Source organism: Hippichthys cyanospilos, chromosome 11, assembly GCF_059441005.1.
Source record: "Hippichthys cyanospilos isolate Australia breed blue-spotted pipefish chromosome 11, RoL_Hcya_1.0, whole genome shotgun sequence".
Lineage (NCBI taxonomy): Eukaryota > Metazoa > Chordata > Actinopteri > Syngnathiformes > Syngnathidae > Hippichthys > Hippichthys cyanospilos.
In genome coordinates this window covers 16,785,451-16,802,500 of record NC_142379.1, presented here as the reverse complement: position 1 = coordinate 16,802,500, position 17,050 = coordinate 16,785,451, and the positions used below count along the sequence as shown (strand labels likewise).

General features: G+C 38.5%; 3 protein-coding genes across 10 annotated transcripts in view; 1 reads left to right on the top strand and 2 right to left on the bottom strand.

Annotated features, from left to right (window-relative positions):
• Positions 1-5,439, bottom strand: part of fam168a (family with sequence similarity 168 member A) — a 29,287-nt gene extending 23,848 nt beyond the window's left edge. For 3 of the 6 annotated variants that reach the window (XM_088427805.1, XM_088427806.1, XM_088427807.1), the window contains exon 1: positions 5,243-5,384. The gene's annotated coding sequence lies outside the window, so the exon portion shown is untranslated. Of the gene's footprint in view, positions 1-5,242 lie in introns of all 6 variants that reach the window. The other 3 variants (XM_088427808.1, XM_088427809.1, XM_088427810.1) reach the window with 2 other exon arrangements.
• Positions 5,440-8,104: 2,665 nt separating this feature from the next.
• kbtbd3 (kelch repeat and BTB (POZ) domain containing 3) lies at positions 8,105-13,023 on the top strand. Of its 2 annotated transcripts, XM_088426727.1 has the most exons (10): positions 8,105-8,287; positions 8,454-8,656; positions 8,762-8,927; positions 9,794-9,976; positions 10,212-10,385; positions 10,476-10,763; positions 11,097-11,339; positions 11,442-11,732; positions 11,825-11,974; positions 12,198-13,023. In XM_088426727.1, the coding sequence occupies exons 2-10, from the start codon at positions 8,454-8,456 to the stop codon at positions 12,318-12,320; spliced, it is 1,821 nt and encodes a 606-aa protein (XP_088282853.1). In that variant the 5' UTR covers positions 8,105-8,287; the 3' UTR covers positions 12,321-13,023. The 2 variants fall into 2 exon arrangements, with proteins under 2 accessions (XP_088282853.1, XP_088282854.1); XM_088426728.1 differs by lacking the exon at positions 12,198-13,023 and having other exon boundaries at positions 11,798-11,904.
• A 134-nt stretch (positions 13,024-13,157) lies between these two features.
• Positions 13,158-14,277, bottom strand: sln (sarcolipin). Of its 2 annotated transcripts, XM_088426729.1 has the most exons (3): positions 14,098-14,273; positions 13,936-13,974; positions 13,158-13,855 (listed from the first exon to the last, which is right to left on the bottom strand). In XM_088426729.1, exon 3 carries the CDS (start codon positions 13,715-13,717, stop codon positions 13,622-13,624), a length of 96 nt encoding a protein of 31 aa, XP_088282855.1. In that variant the 5' UTR covers positions 13,718-13,855; positions 13,936-13,974; positions 14,098-14,273; the 3' UTR covers positions 13,158-13,621. The 2 variants fall into 2 exon arrangements, with proteins under 2 accessions (XP_088282855.1, XP_088282856.1); XM_088426730.1 differs by lacking the exon at positions 13,936-13,974 and having other exon boundaries at positions 13,158-13,798; positions 14,098-14,277.
• Between the last annotated feature and the right edge of the window lie 2,773 nt (positions 14,278-17,050).

The window sequence follows — 17,050 nt, the reverse complement described above, 5'->3', positions numbered from 1 at the left end:
AGATGAAATGAAATTTTCACCAGCACACAATGCAAAGTTGAAGGCATTGCCAGGTGAATCGGCCACAGTGTCAAGCTCTGAATTAAGAAATTTAATGGGGTGAATCTGGAAAGGCTAATTAATCCATGGGCATAGTTATTTGAGTGAATTGTGAAAAACTGACTTTTGTACTGTTTCAGTTTAAAATATAATGCACTATTTTGCACTACAGCAAGCTAACATTCAATTCTAACTTGGGATTTGCATGTTATCTTCATGTTTTTTTCACAAGTTACTAGGGCTGCAGGATTGTGTCCAGAATAATAATCACAATTATTTTGGTCAATATTGAGATCACAGTTATTAAACGCGAGTATTCATCATGTTTGGTCTAACATGTCTATTTATTGCATTTTTTTTAAACAAGCAGTATATATATATATATATATATATATATATATATATATATATATATATACAAGGCTTCAAGGCTTCACTTAAAAATAATGATTAACTAAAATAAAGTAAATAATAAATATGGCAAAAACTTGGCACACAGGGTGACACAGCTAACTTACTTGCTGAGTGCAAAGAACCAAGCACATACTACAACAACAGGCCTGTAACAACAGCAACTGTACAACAGCCTTATTTTTTTTTAACCATTAAAAAACAGTACAAAAGTACTTAAATGCCCATCATTGACAAACACACAGCACAAAAGTACTTAAAAAAAAACTAAAATAAAGTAAATAATAATTGTGGCAAAAATGTGCTGATTGCAAACCACTGAAAAAAATGAAGCCTACTTAGAACCAAGCACTTACTACAACAGACCTATAAGAACACCTACAACAGCCGTAAGGGTTTTTTGCAAGAAAAAACAAATGTACAAAAGTACCAGAATCACTAAATGAGTATGGACCCTGCAGTCAAAATGTCATTTTTGGTCATTTCAAACCCAATTTATTCGAATTTTTGCCAATCGGATTTGCCAAAACGGGTCTCAATTGACAGCTAATACAGTATACAAGGGGCTGAGAACAACAGAGGCTTTTGGCATGCAAACATGTGGGAAACATTGTCAACTAAAGTCTTTTAAGGTGGAATTGAAACCTGATATCTAGGGAGTGTGCCAGTGATCACGTCCCATTCCTGACGCAGCCGAGTTTACAGTATACAAACAACACTAGTAGAGTCAAACGATCGAAATTCGTCCGACATGTTTTCTGCCCTGCACTTCCACGCGGTAAAGAAAATCCAGAAGGTATGTGTTGCGGAAAATCTGGCCAGCACCACGTGGCCGTGTTTTTAAATAGTGATATCGCCGAGGATCATCTTAATTAACCGTGGCAGCCAATATTGTGATTGCAATTAAAATTTGTTTAATTGTGCAGCACTACTAGCTATTTGTATATAATATAAAGCACAGAATTAACCTATTCAGAAATTATTCTTTTGGTAAATTATTATTTGTTAAAATAAGTCAACGAATAATTTTCTGACCAATTAAAGGATTTTATAATTCCCTGAAGAACACCTTGAGGTCTCTGTCACAGTACAGTGATTCAAATCACATTGGTTGAGAATCACTGCTCTATTCTAAATAGAACAACTCACCAAGTGCTTGAACATACGGGAAGAAGTGACGCTAAAACAGTCTGTTATGGGACCAACCTCTCACAACATTAAGAGACTCCAGCTCTCTGGCCTTGACAGTTTTACAGCCACTTTGTATAGCCCACTATTCATAGACATGGAGGCTGCACTCAATGCCACCCCCCCCCAACCCCTTTGCATCCCCTCACAAAACAGGATCATATGCCCCCCCTGTTTCTTTTTTCCTCCTCCAGAGGGTCACCTTCAATTGATGACAAAATGAAAATAGCCTCTCATACTTAGACAAATGTTTAGGACATATCAGCATCAGCAGACTTTGATTGAATGAAGGAAAATGAATCACCTATCCAACAAACAGTACTACAGTATTTTTCTAACAATAAGCCGCACTTTTTTCTCATGATTTGAGCCCTGCGGTTGAGTCCAGTGCAGTTCATCTTTCTTTTTTTTTTTAAACTGGTAAGGCAATGTGTATCGTCAGTTTATGGAACAACTTTGAAATAGAACTGAAAACATGTGAATCATTGGCTGTGTTCAAAAAGTGTTTTAAAAATGTAGTGTTGAAATAGAAAAATTATGTATAAATTGAAGTTCTTGTATACAAGTTTGTAATGTGTAAATCTGATACATATGATTATTTGTAATTTTATGATTATATATAATAATTATGTGCAATGTGTTTATATGTTCATTTAAATAATCAATTAAGCAAAGGGAGACAGACAAAGGTGCTATCATAGTATTGATTTTGAGTTTGAACTGCTATTTTATGTAGTCTTATGGTGAAAATATCCATTCATCCACCCATTTTCGATAAATATTTTGGTGTTAAACACACAATCACAATCAGGCTTTTAAAAAAGATGTTGCTGGAAGCAGGTATTAAAAAAAGTTTTTAAAAAATCCAGTGTGAGAGTCTAAAACTTAAACAAGTATTAGCTGATTTATGCGTCAACTTCCGTTTTCAGGTGTATTTTTCGGATTTATTTGTCTTTCGGACAAAAATGAACTTTTTTGCCATTTTTGGCCAAAGATGTTCAGTGGTGTTTATCGATTTATTTCTGTAGAGCTTCAGTTAATTTTGTCACAGCTGATCAATAAAATGAACTTTTACATCACGGTCGACAAAGAAACTGTCCGGGTCTGCCCTCTTGTATATTCATCAGTTATTAGATGTCCACAGCTGATGGCTAGTTTGTGAGAGCGAAAGCAAGCAAATGAGAGACTGTGTATGGAACACTGGAACGCAGCTGTGTGAGGGACAATCATAAGAGAAAATACACATCTTTGAGTTTAATAATGATAAGGAAGCAGTGCAATAATGATAAGGAAGCGGTGCAATAAATTGAGCTCACAGTTCATACCTGGTTTAAGCTCATGACCTAATATGCATCGTATGACTGAGACTTTCTGAGAGAGCTTTTGGGACGCTGTGTAACTATAGCCGTGTTTCCCATTGTTTTGGGCGGGAAAAAAAAGTGTCTTATGGTGTTTCAGATCAACAAATAAGTACATAGTAATGTATTAAATCTATCTGTGCGAACTTTTTTTCCCAATGCCATTAAATAGTATGTAATACAAAGTAATAGTAATAGTAGTAAATAGTAATACAAAGCGACCAATTAATGTATAAATTTGTCTTCATGCTATATTTAACTGTTGCAGCTTTAATAAGGTGCATTTTGTACTCCAGAATTTACAGTAATTTAAAATTTAGGGGGTATATTTGCCATGACCGTCAACTTTTGCTGATGTCATTTTGCTGTGAACGGCACTCATTTGTGAAGCACCAGAGCAAGAAATTCTCGAGTATTTTGCCTTGAGTCATGCACAGTGTGTGGTTTCCACCTCCTTCAAACAGCTTGTGTCTCTTTTGATGATGTTTTTAATTTGTCCGTCATTGAAAATAGGCTGTTATTACCAGCCCTATCATGCATGAACATAACTCTCAGAGCGTGTTATCAGGAACATTGATCTGGACTGCAAAAAAAGTTTGCATACAGTATCTCTTTGCCAGTAGGACAGACTCTGCATCTCTTCAAATGAAGCTATCGCATCTTCTGATGAGTGAAATATGGACCATTCATCCAATGCAGAACAAATTCGACTCCATCACAGAAGCATTCACGATTAGCACTCACCTGACTAGGGTTTTCGCGCAATTCACTATAAATAACGTTGACGGTAATGCAAAGATAACCGTGTACTTTATTTTAGTTAGGTAGGTACATGTGACTAATTTTGTACCAAACCAAGTGCATGGACAAGAAATAAGATTTGTATTACTCCATTTTAAAGAATACACTTAACCCTAAATTCTTAAACAATGGGGCAGACCCTCCTGAGGGGACATGAGGCTATGCCAAAGTAAGCATGGATGACCCCAGAGAAAAGGTTTTGGTGTTGCCACCTCAAGTGTAATTGCAATAAACTAAGGATTAGCATCTTTTTTTTTTTTTTTTATTTCAGGCACTTTGGTGTGCTTGCTTATTTTTTCTGTTTTAGACTAACCTGCAAGCTTTATAAACCCCGTAGAACGTATTTAACAGTTGTTATGTACTTATACATCATTATTGCTTTTATAATTGTGTAAATGATAAAAGGATGCTGCTTTAGGATACTTGAGGATATGCAATAGATGTTTTTATTTGTAGTCAGCATGACGAATGGGAGGAGCGTTAAGGTTTTCTCTTTCCTTGGGAGGCTTTGCAAAATATAATTGTATAATTGAGAAGCACTGATTTAACTCAACGTAACTGGCATTAAAAAAAGAACCGAACTATATCATATTAGAAACAAGTTGTAGCAGCATTAGCTTTACCAACAAAAATACACACCATATATATATAATGATAATTTAATCCTAGAGTGAATGAGAGCCAAGTGAACGACAATACATTTTGCTAGTTTAAATCAACACAAAAGAAAGAAAATAAACCGTCGAGAGTATTTCTCATACATCATATCATACATGCTCAAGTTTTTCCTCACTATCCACGTATCACGCACTGGCAGTGCGCCATATTCCAACGACATCAAACAACGCCAAAACAGCCATTGCCGGACAAAAATGGTGACACTCAAACAAGCTCAATACACCATTTTGAATATCAACTCGGAGATGCCATCTTGCCAATAATCACCACGTTAGCAACGTTGTGCACGCATGGCTTGATCCTTCAATTCCGTAGTCGTCCATGCAGGAATCTGAACGGGTCTTACTCATTGTAGTGCCAATGTTAGCTTAGCTCGCGTGCTACAAAATGCAAAGTAAAACGTCGTAGCATCCCTGCATCTTTTCCTGGCCACGCGCGATTCAAATGGCTAATAGGCGAATTAGCTGAAATAAGATTAGCAGATGACTAATAACAAGAGGAAGGGGGCAACCGCAGTGGGCCACGCCGGACCAAACCAGCACAACACAATTTGAATGCCCCGTCGACAAACTTCTCTCACAAAAGCCGCGGCGATCCTCCAATTACTTTCGCTTCCATTCTGCTCTTTCAACTAGCCAGTTTAGCCTAGCTAGCCCGCTAATTCCCAAACAGCCAACGCGGAGGACAATTGGGAGTATAAAGAAAGAGCCACAAACAAACATCACGGACACGGGTGTCCCCCCCCACGCAGCTACGACGACACTTACCAACGTCACTCGGTTGAGGAAAACTAGATGTTTTTTCTCCCACGCGTGCTGAAGGGCTAATGTGGTCGTCTTTCTCTCGCGTGGACTTCAGTTCTGTCTCGGGTCGGTGCGGACTGGCTGAGCTCGAGCTGCGTTTGAGTGGGCCCAGTGGCGCTGTTAACAGACAACTCTCAGCTAGACACGGCGGTCGAGTGGGGGATGGGGGATGCACTGCCGAGAGGAGGGTGGGATGGGGGTGGGGAGTGAGGGATGTGAGATGGATGCAGGAAGCAGTTATCGACCCCGTCTCAAAATCCCAAATTGCTCACAATAACTTATAAGAGCACAAAAAGAAAAGAAAAAAAAATACACAAACCATATAATTCAACCGATAGTGACTGTTAACTGTACAATCCTTGCAGGCAAGGCTGGCTCAATTGGGTCGTCGCCGATTGTCACTTTCTGCCCTCCCTTTTTGGTTACCTCCACATCTTTGCGTAGATTTTGATTATTGCCTACATTTTCTGCCATTTCCACACGGATATAATATTCTCTGACACCTTAAAATTCTACCAAAAATAGTTAAGTGTACAGTAGAATATAAAAAAATACAACAAAATATTAGGGTCACCTCACGAAAAAAACAAAAAACAAATGATGAGTCATCATGAGTTTAAACGTTGTCACAACAAGATTTAAAGTCGTCATGACGAAAATAAATCTGATCTCAACTTCTGTCAAGGCAGTGCAGTCATATTTCTAAGAACCCATTTTAGTGTCACCGTGATTATGACTTTAGATCTGTTGGTTACAACTTTTAAGATACAAGTGATTATAAAATCGTATGGGAACTTTAAAATCTCTTTTGTTTGTTTTTTTTTCCTCACACGGTGACACTAATACGCTGTCGTAAAAAAATGATAACTAAATCTGAGTAGAGTAAATAACATTTGACACATCCAGTCAATGTGAACCAAAATTTTAACTTTGTTAATCATGCATCAAATCACATTTTAGTCGAATAAAATGCACACACACACACACACACACACACACACATTGTATGGACCAGTCGATCCCAGGACACACATAAAACAAGCAGAAACAAACATATACAACGCAAGCAACAAGGTGTGCAGTTTGTGATATTAGAACACTGACTGGCTGTCGCTAAGAAAATAGTTTCTGAGATAATACACAAAAGCAAAGCAAAGCTACTTCGACATCCTGACATTATTAATAAGGTAACACTGAATGATACACATTTTTATTTTTCTAGTGGAAAATGTTGTAATAGACTTGATCAAGATTCAAGAGTTTTTCTGTCATTCATAGTAATTCTACACAATGAAATTGTCATTCTCTACACTTCCACAAACAGACTACACTACAGAATCGAGCAAATAATAAAGTAGGCAATAAAAACAGTAATAGAGGAATAAGGGTAATAATAATGGACTACAAATAAATTAATAGACTTACATTCCAAGCATATTATGGAGTAGATCAAGTGGAAGAAATTGTATACATATGAGGATGATGGTGCAAATTATTATGTATTTAGCAGCTGTCCTGCACTTTGCAAGATTTGGGAGTTTCACATGTGATACTATTCAAACACAGAACAATAGTCAGTTATGGCAGATTTGACAACATATGACCCATTTAATTCAAATATTTTGGTGACATAAATATAACCTCAAACATAAGACTGTACTAGACTTGAATAAAATTATATATATATATATATATATATATAAATACATGTATTCAATCTCAGTTTTAGAGGACTTTAATTGATGTGTGTATGCAGTGTCTATGCATGTGTACACCCATCAGTGAAGTGCTGTGTCAACTGGCACCTCGACGGAAAAAAAAGACAAGCCTCTGCAGGTATTGCGGGCTCTCGAGAATATTAAGTGATATTTTTCAAATACTAGTGCAGCACTTAGGTAAGTCCCAAAGGTTTGGACTGAGATGCAGGATAATTTGTATGTTTGATTAAATCAGCGAATCACTTAATTGGTGCTGTCAAAGAAGCAAATTAGCAAACTAGTGCTGTAATTTTTTGGTTTAAGAGACATAGTTTTTGTTATTTTGTCGCCATTAAAATTTACAAGCGACTAGCGCCAACTGTTAGATTTCATGGTACGACAGCGACATCATGCAGTAACAAATTGCATTGCGTCACAATAGATCTGTCATCGAGGTACTGAAACCTCAAAATTAAAATTTTAATGAATCCGTAAAATGTAGCTATGATTGAGTGACTACTGTTTGACCCACACTCCGGTGCTTATTGTCACGTCATCGTATCTTAAAAAAAAAAAATACAGTCGTTGATGTTTTTCAACCATTTCATCCCAATAGGCAGGAAAAGCAAGCACATTCACTCAAGAGTATTTTGTTATTTCCTACTATAACCATAGTGACCCATTACTATGCATAACTCTACACACTGACTCCGCTGCCTGACTTGAGCCAACTTTCAAGTTTAGCTGTCCCTTTAATAATTCATCCAAAATGTTCCTTTGGTCCTAAGGTAATTGTGTACAGTATATACTAAATATGCAACTTATACATTTGGTAAATATTTATTTATTTACTTATTTTTGTAGTTTAGCACAATCGCATTATAATGCTTTAGTGTTTGGAAAATTCGAATGAATATTGCTGTTGTACATATGTTGTACATTCTAGTCATAATCATTAATGCACAGGAACAAATTACCTTAAACATAAATATGCGCAATTTATTTCTCAACGTTGTATGTAACTCCTTTGACTTTGGAGCAGGAGTTCCGGTTTTGAATTCTGCCATGTAAAACTACATTTCCCAGTACTAATTGCGCTTACTTCCGTCCTGTGTAAAGTCATATGTATCCGGGTATAAGCTACTTTTTTACAACTGAATGGACTTTTTGCTACGACTATAACTTTGCAATATTAAACACTCTACTGGTGTAAGGAATTCCTTAGCGGCAAGCAATTCGGCATTTACGAGTTCTCGTGCAATTTCACCTTTTACGAACTATACGCGAAAGCGCTATCCATGGTGCTGCTATTGTAAGTAGACCTAGTGCTCAGTGAAATGTTTGACATGTATTTACAAAAATTTGTTCATAAACGAGTTTATATACCTGCAGCGGTCAAAGTTTCTGTACTGCTATTATACGATGGAATAACATATTTACATGCTTAAAAATTCTATGTCTTTTTTTTCGTGATCTAGATGGCTGAGAAGAAAGAACCTTGCAATGAGACCCGAGAGCGTCATACGTTATTGCAGGTGTCCAACTCACATGGACTTCAGTTGTTAGGTGTGCTCAGGTCTTTTAGGGAGCAAGGCCTTTTATTTGACTTCACCATAAAAGTCCAGGAACACAGTTTTCCCTGCCATCGTTGTGTTCTTGCAGCATGCAGTGATTTCTTCAGGTCTCAAGATCTTTATAGCTCTACAATTTTTAGGAAATATAATGCACAGGTCTATCTGGCCATTGTGTAACGTTTTTCGTTTGTTTGTTCGTTTGTTTATCTTAGGGCCATGTTTGAGGCAGCTATGCGGGAACGTGATGATGGTTCAGTAACATTGTGTAACCAGTTTCCAGCTGTTGTGGAAACATTCCTGGATTTTGCCTACTCTGGCGAGATCCTAATCACAGAAGGAAACGTAGATGCTTTGTTTCAGCTGGCCTCCTTTTTGCAGGTAGAAACACATGGCTCTGCAGCCACAGATAATCTATTCCCCTGTTATTACTCTCAAATGTGGCTCCATAATTCTGAAGATTAGGTGAACGACACAAAAACAATATTTGATAACATGCCATATTTCAAGTGGTTCATACAACCCAAGGTTACACAACGGTTTCCAATTTACAAATTTCAAATAAATGCTTTGAATTTGCACTAAATGTGTCATTAACCCAGCTGCACTAAATGTGTCATATCCAGGATCCAAAAAGAGCCTTCTATTCAATTCTATTCAGAACATTTCACTAATAGGACCAGTAAACTTTTAGTGTGTTCACATTAGTGTAAGAAGAGTCGAGTGCTGAGTCTGTTAGTCTTGAACTCTTCTGGTCCCTTTTTTAGGTACATAAAGCAATCCTTATACATCATCAACTTCAAAATAGGTGAAATTACACATCACTATACAGTCCAAAAAATAACCTTTACCTTTTCAAATTGTCAGTTTGATCCACAGCATAACAGAATTGTTAACGGCTGCAATCACTTTATTGCCATGTTTTAGGTATTTTTATTGCCTTAATCGGCAATCAAACAATTCAATCCATTCATCTTTTTTATAAAATACAATATTTTCAATAAAATATCTCTCTCAATGTTTTAATCTCCGTTTTCCATATTAGTGGTGAACTCTTCAGAATAATATTGTCCAAATTGATTGCAAAACAGGAGACGTATACAGCATTTTAGTTGACTTCATTTAATTACTTAATTCCACTTGTGTTTAATTAAATGAATGGTTATCTTATTGATTTTGCTGCATTCAATACTATATGCCGAGTTGTAGAATGTTTTTTTTTTTAATTTGTTTTATTTTGTCTTCAGGTGTCAGTTCTGTCCAGAGCCTGCAGTGACTTCTTGTTAGACACGATAGATCTTGGTAACTGCCTGTCACTATTGGCCCTTGCTGAAGCGTATGGCTCGGCTTCCCTCCTCCAAAGTGCCACGGACTTTGTAGTTCAAAACTTCCAAGATCTTTCCAACACCCAAGATTTCCTGGACATGCAGGTACCAGTCTTCCATAAACCAACTCTTACGCTGACTTTTTTTTAACACACAAACCTTGGGCTCTGAACGAAACCCTACAATAAATTGTAATACTACCCTAACCTCCCCTCAACCATAACTCAAACTCTAACACCAAACTGAAACCTGTTTTTTCAATGATTTTCAGAGAATACACGCACGTGTAAACAATGACTTTTTTAATGGCAACATCTAAAAACAGTTTCAATCATTTTAGGTGGATGTTCTAGAGGAATGCCTCAAGTCAGATGCCCTCTGCGTGCCCAGTGAGGAAGCTGTAGTCATGTCACTGCTAAAATGGATCCGTCAAAGCATTCCTGAAAGACAGAATCTGCTACCGAAATTGTTATCTCTAACAAGACTTCACCATTTACCTCAACATGTACTTAAGGTATTCACAAATTGAAGAACAGATATTGTTGATAAGTTATTTTATATTTCAGTCTCAAATCATTTCCAAATGTCTCTTCTTGTCTGTAAGACTCTTCATGATTCAGATCTGCTGATCAACAATCATTCCTGTATGGCTCTGATCTCAGCCACTCAGAACAGACAGAGTCAACATGGGGGACTTTTGACCGATGCTAGGCCTGCCACCACACAGAGCTACATTTATATTCACAAGACAGAGCAGAATGGCGTTATCCACCACTCTTTCTGCTACTGTCCAGAAACAGATCAGTGGAAGGAGTTACGAATGGACCAAGGAGATGGCACAAGCTCTGTGCCAGACCCGCCTGGCTGCCATCTGACTAGCTTTGCTGAGAAGGTAAGATGGCACCAATCAAATAAGTTGTTAAGTGATTATTTCTCTTTTTGTGATTTTTCAAACAAAAATAAATTCTTCTTTTAAAATTCTTAAAAAATGGCACACAGATACTGCAGATATGATGCATGGTCAAAATTCACAACTTAAACCAGACTAGAAAGCAGGTACATTTTTCTTGCCAGCTCTATGGCTTTTGTTGCAGCTCATGGTGTCCTCTCTTATACCTGACATAAGAATACTATATAATTGAATGCAAAGAAAAAAAAAGGAAAAAAAAAATATAAAATGAAAGTAAACATTGTCCCTTATCTCTTCTCTCTATTTGCCCACAAGATGTTTATCACTGGAGGCTGCCATGGAAACTGTTGCCGGGCAATACGGATCCATGTGGCAGAGCCTTTCCATGATGCTACCGATGAGGTATGGTGCTTCTCCCCTGTAACAAGGACCTGCGCACCCGCTCCGTCGATGCTGAAACCACGAACCATGCACACAGCATTGGTCTGTCTGGATCGAGTGTATGTCATTGGGGGGCGGACAAAGGGATCCAGAGGGGCTGCTGCCAGTCTACTAGAGGTACTTTTACATAGTTTTTTTTTTTTTTTTTTTGCAAGTGTCTCTACTTATGGGATCCGGTATCAGAACATTTGTTGGCAGTACAAACCTTTTTATGTTCAGGTGGAGTACTATGACCCACTAGCTAAGTGCTGGTTCTCAGTCAGTCCTCTGCCTACTGCAATCTTCTATCCTGAGGCCAGTGCTTGTGGCAGCATTATCTACACACTGGGATCAGAGGTGGAGATAACAGACTCCTTCAACCCTTCGCTAGACTGCTTCTTCAGCTATGACGCTCAGCAGGACCAGTGGTGCCGTTTGGTAGCAGAGTTTGGCCAGTTTTTCCATGCAACCCTGGTCAAGTCTGTTTCACTCCATAAAACACTGCATCTCTGTGACCTGTCCACTTACAAGGTGACAACTTTGAAGACAAAATAATAGACAATATTTTGTTTGATCTAGGATCCTTTTCATCACAGGTATGACACATGAGTTTCATCCTGCAGGTGTACAGTTTCTGCCCTGAGACATGTGTGTGGAAAGGAGAGGGGTCATTTGAGTGTGCAGGGTTCAACGCTGGAGCAGTTGTTGTTAAAAACAAAATTTATATCTTAGGTGGGGACTATTCCCCTGATGAGATTACAGATGAAGTCCAGGTAAATCTCTCTCACACACACACACACACACACGCACACACACACACACACACACACACACACACACACACACACACACACACACACACACACATATATATTTATATATATATGTGTGTGTGTGTGTGTATGTATACCTTGCAAATTTGCCTGCTTTGGGATAGAGTGTACCCACTGAATAGAATGGAACATGTCTTTGCTTTTATTTTGTTGTCCTTGATAGGTCTACCACAGTGACAGGAGTCAGTGGGAAGAAGTGTCACCCATGCCTAGAGCCCTGACTGAATTCCACTGCCAGAACATCAGCTTCAACAGGCATACAAACCCATGGAGGGACATAGAATGATGCATGCATGTGGGCAAAATGACTGTCCTCATAAAAAGCATGTTCTTCATGATGACGTGAGCACCCTCTCCCATGTTTCCATGCCACACTTATATACATACTTATGGCCGTGGCTCAGGCAGTAAAGGGGTCGTCCAATAACCGAAGGTTTGGCTGTTCAAATCCCGCTTTGTCAGAGTCACGTGTTACTGTGTCCTTGGGCAAGACACTCCACCCACTGGCTGGGGCCATAGGCGCCATATGTCAGCCTCACTTCTGTCAGTCTACCCCAGGGCAGCTGTGGCTACACACTGTAGTTTATCACCACTGGTGTGTGAGTGCGTTTGGTAAATGAGTTGTCAGTGTGGTAGATGGTAGGAAAGCGTTTACTTGACCCTGAAGTGGTAAACAATGTTTTCTTGGGCAAACAGACAAACAACCATTCACACTCAGCTTCACGCTTATTGCCAGTTTGCAGTTTTGTTAACCAAATGTGCATGGCTTTGGAATGTGCAAGCAAGCTGTATTATGTGATGAAAACTGAAACACGCATGAGGACAGTATGCAGATTCCACAGAGGACCTGGATTTGAACAACCACAAAGGTGTAAAGCGAATGTGCTAATTCCTCGGCAACTGGGACACCGTGGAGGACTGCATTGTGTATAAATAATCCAGGCTTAAATGTTAAAAGAATCCAAATAAATATAGTTTTATCAAACATAGACACTTTCTTTCAATTGCAGTTTTTCCACTTGCATTAAACAGTATGGTAGTAGTTGGACCCCCTTTCTCATATGTAATTTAATTCTATTACGTCTCAGAGCCTGAAATAAATATTTCTGCGTGCAAAAAAAAGTTAGACTCAATCAAACAGTGTTTTTATTCTGCAAGAAGACAAAAATAATGTATATGTGTGATATGACTCTCAACCAGCTAAAAACAATTAAATCGTACAGACTCTGACATAACAGCATGTGATTTTGTCAAGTATCCTTAGATGACATTACATCCTTAGAAAACAGGTCCTGGACAAAAAAAAAAAAAACACCAGATGCCTGTTTTGTGTCTGAATTGTTGTTAACCTTTGCCTCTGATATAGGGATCCTCTTTTCGGTTTTCTTTTGGGTCTCGTACAAAACTAGCTTTGAATGCACCGAACATCCCAGAATAATTTTCTTTTGTTATTGTAGGTAACATCAAATCGCAGTTTGCACTCCATCTGAAATCTGATCTACAATAGTTGTAGAAACCATTCTGACTCCATAAAATGTCTCCCATCTCCTCTGAGAGGAGATGGAAGGAATGTTTATGCTCCACATATTAGTCCTGATATGTTTTTACTAGCAGCCACATCAAGAGAACGGTGATTAAGACGATCATAAAGTTGAGGAAGAGTTCCTGAGCCGAACGATCCATAGCAGCTTTTCAAACAGGCAGAGTAGGAGAATGGCGAGGAGGCAGCGACTGCCGAAGGAAGCACACAACCCACAGGTATGGCTAAAAGAATTTGAAGTGAAGATGGATTAGGAAATGTTTCGCTGTCCAATCCCACACCTGTGAGAAGGAAAGAAGTAAATTTGCATGGGAAGGAGAGGCCACTTTATCTATATATATATTCACAAAATAAATCATACACAATGGATTAGGAGATGTTTCGCTGTCCAATCCCACACCTGTGAGAAGGAAAGAAGTAAATTTGCATGGGAAGGAGAGGCCACATTATCTATATATATTCACAAATAAAATCATACACAATGTGTATTGCAAAATTAAAAGTAAAACCTTAAATGGATTACCTTTCAATCGCACTAAACAGCCAGCTATGTTTTCCAGTTGGGTATTTGCTTGTCTCGGGTTCCAAAAGACAGCTTGTCTAAAGTCGGATCATGCCCGTCCAACAACGTCTTTAGGTTTCTTCTCTCTGTGTCTATCTTCAGCTTTCTGCCCTTACTGGGGGCTGGGCCTGCCCCTAAAGTAGTCAACCTCAGTGGACCGCCCATGGTACACATACAAACATAATGATGTCACCCACACTTTTAAGTGAACAACCAATCAAGTGTTTTATTTTCTACAATCTAGTCCACTGGAGTCTCTCCTACACATAACCGTAGAGAGTCTGAGTCGCTCCCTGTCTGGGTTATTTATAACACATTATTGCGAATATGAGGTGGATTACAATTGCTCCAAATACAATGCATCCATCGTCTCATGGATTGAGGAATGTGTAACAGTATCAGTGGTGAAGCTATGCACAAGATAAATAATGCTCTGAGCTTTTCAAAATTTAACAGAGGTGGCTCAGATTCAAGTCCAACTGAAGCTACAATTCATCAGTATGACACGTACTGTCGGCCACTACGCCAAACTTCCACAATGTTGTTTTTAAAACGTACAGTACATCTGGAGCTCAGGAGAAAAATATATGTGGTACAGCAGAAAAAATGGCATTCAATTGTATTTTGCTTACACTGGCTTTATTAGAGTCAGCTTGTGAGAGCAAATGATAACTATCTGATTGAGTACCATGGCGGCAGCCAAATTTGCTCCTTCTTGGCTCCTGGAGGCCGAGCGATGACGTATAGTCATTGATAGGCAAGTCTGGATGCTGTTAGCTGTCAGGCAGTACCAGCTTGCACAGGACATCAGTCTATAAACTCTATAAACACGGAATGCAAAGTGTATAGGTGTCGTAATAAAAACTACTTTTGTTGCCTAAAGCTATTCATATGGAATGTAAATTCATCATAGAAAGGCTGCTGCATAACAAGGGTAAAGGACACTCAGTGCAAACTTACAGAGAACAAAATGACCCAGGAAAGATAATTTACCGGGCAGTATCTATTATCGAAGGGATGAGATCAGAGGTCCTTTCTTGGTCAAATGAATATCCATGTTGGCCCAATTCTTCATGACTTTCATCAGAATACTCAATTTTTGCAATGACAATAACGTTATGACAAATCACTAAGTGAGGTGAGGAATGGCCTGTTTAATGACGACGTCACATCAGTTCCCAAACTGGCACGGTCCTTTGAAACTAACTTTTTTTTTTTTTTGAGTGAACCCTTTCGGCAAAGACAGGACAAGACACAAAAACTGGAATGGTCGATTGCTATCAAACTTTACAAAATTGCTCCCTTATACGATCAAGACCTCAATTTAAGATAACATTTAAAATACATAAAGTTAGAGCTGCAATGTTGGATGTAAACAATACATAAAAGGTTTTAAAAAATGCGATATCATAAAAATGCGTTTTCTGCTCTTCTGTAAGTCTTGGAAATGGAAACCAAAAATTACAGAGCCTTGTAATAATTGTTTTCTTTTATTTTTTCACTCAAATCTTCAGACTACCTCCTAGATGTGTTTCAACTCGATTCTGTACAGTAGCTGATCATTACCAACATGTTTAAAACATGTTTCATTATTTTTCACTAACGGCTGATCCCATTGGGAAGGTGCCTACCAGGTTGAACACTGCTACTCGGGTTCTGATCTATAAACGATGGTCAGACATATGAATAAATGGCCACATCTGAATTTATCAAGTTGGATTCCTTCAGAAACCCCCAACTCTTTCAAGTCATATTTATCTGCTCGGACCGGACCCGTGCTCAATGCAGAATAAGCAAGGAATCTTTAGAAATGCATCAATGAAGGGAATTGACACTTTGGGAGTGTTTAGGGTGAGAATTCAACATCTAACATGGTTAAAATCTCCCAAGATGTTGAACACCCATGAATCAGGCCCTTTAAAAATAGAAAAAAAATCCTGACTTGCATGAATTTGAGTGTCTTGAAAGTGCACATTGTGATCACACACCAAGCGATACACTTTTGTTTGTTTATTTTCCACTTTTGCACTCATCTTCTGCTGTCCCAGGAAAGAATCTGATCGTCAGCCAGCAATCCTCTCTGCTCATCTCTCACTTGACAGCTGTTTAGATTGGCATTATCTCCAATCTGGTGCTAAACCCTGTGACACACACACCTCTTGCCGTGCACACGTCGAGGTCACGGGAGGACAAAGTGTGTTTGAGTAGCCCTATCTTAAACCTTTCCATCACAGGGCATTCCTAAAGGATTTAGCAGATCAAAATGGCTGCCATAAGTGTCATTCTATCACAAACGGTTCTGCCAATGTTGGACAAGTAGCTGTTTGACCCAGGGATTCCCATTGTCATGAGATCCAGTGCAGCTTTGATTGGATATAAAATGGGCTGAAGTGTGCAGACAGGATAGACCGCAAAGAAACCAGACAGCTGTGTATGCATGTGTGTGTGTGTGTGTGTGGGTGTGTTTGATAGAACAGTGATGGCAGGATTCTCCACAAGCAGTAGAGACAGAAGTGTCAACAGCACCTCAGCGACACCATTCCTTAGATTCTAGGACATGCTGTTTGAGTACATGTGTGCAGAGTATGTGCGCAAATGTCCCTCATGTTTATTCGTCACTTAAAAGCAAAAGGCTTGGAGAGTCAATAATCAATAGAACAGTAGAATTTTTCTTTTTTTTCGGAGACAGACAAAAAGAAAAACGGAACTGGTTTTTGCTGAGAAAAAATGATGGACATTGAAAGAAGTCCATAATCTAAAAGATTGGAAACTTTTAAATCTCATTATGTTAGAATGAAAAGTAAATTTCATTATCACTTACTTTAGTATGTTCCTTTATCAATTTTTTTTTTTTTTGGGGGGGGGGGTGAATTCTACTGTTTCACAAAACCAACATTACTGTTTAAAGAAAAAA

Coding starts and splice junctions, on each gene's coding strand:
- sln (XM_088426730.1), bottom strand. CDS start 13,717: ATGGATCGTTCGGCTCAGGAACTCTTCCTCAACTTTATGATCGTCTTA.
- kbtbd3 (XM_088426727.1), top strand. CDS start 8,454: ATGGCTGAGAAGAAAGAACCTTGCAATGAGACCCGAGAGCGTCATACG. Junction 10,764..11,096: donor TGACTAGCTTTGCTGAGAAG/GTAAGATGGCAC, acceptor TTTGCCCACAAG/ATGTTTATCACTGGAGGCTG. Junction 11,975..12,197: donor AGATTACAGATGAAGTCCAG/GTAAATCTCTCT, acceptor TGTCCTTGATAG/GTCTACCACAGTGACAGGAG.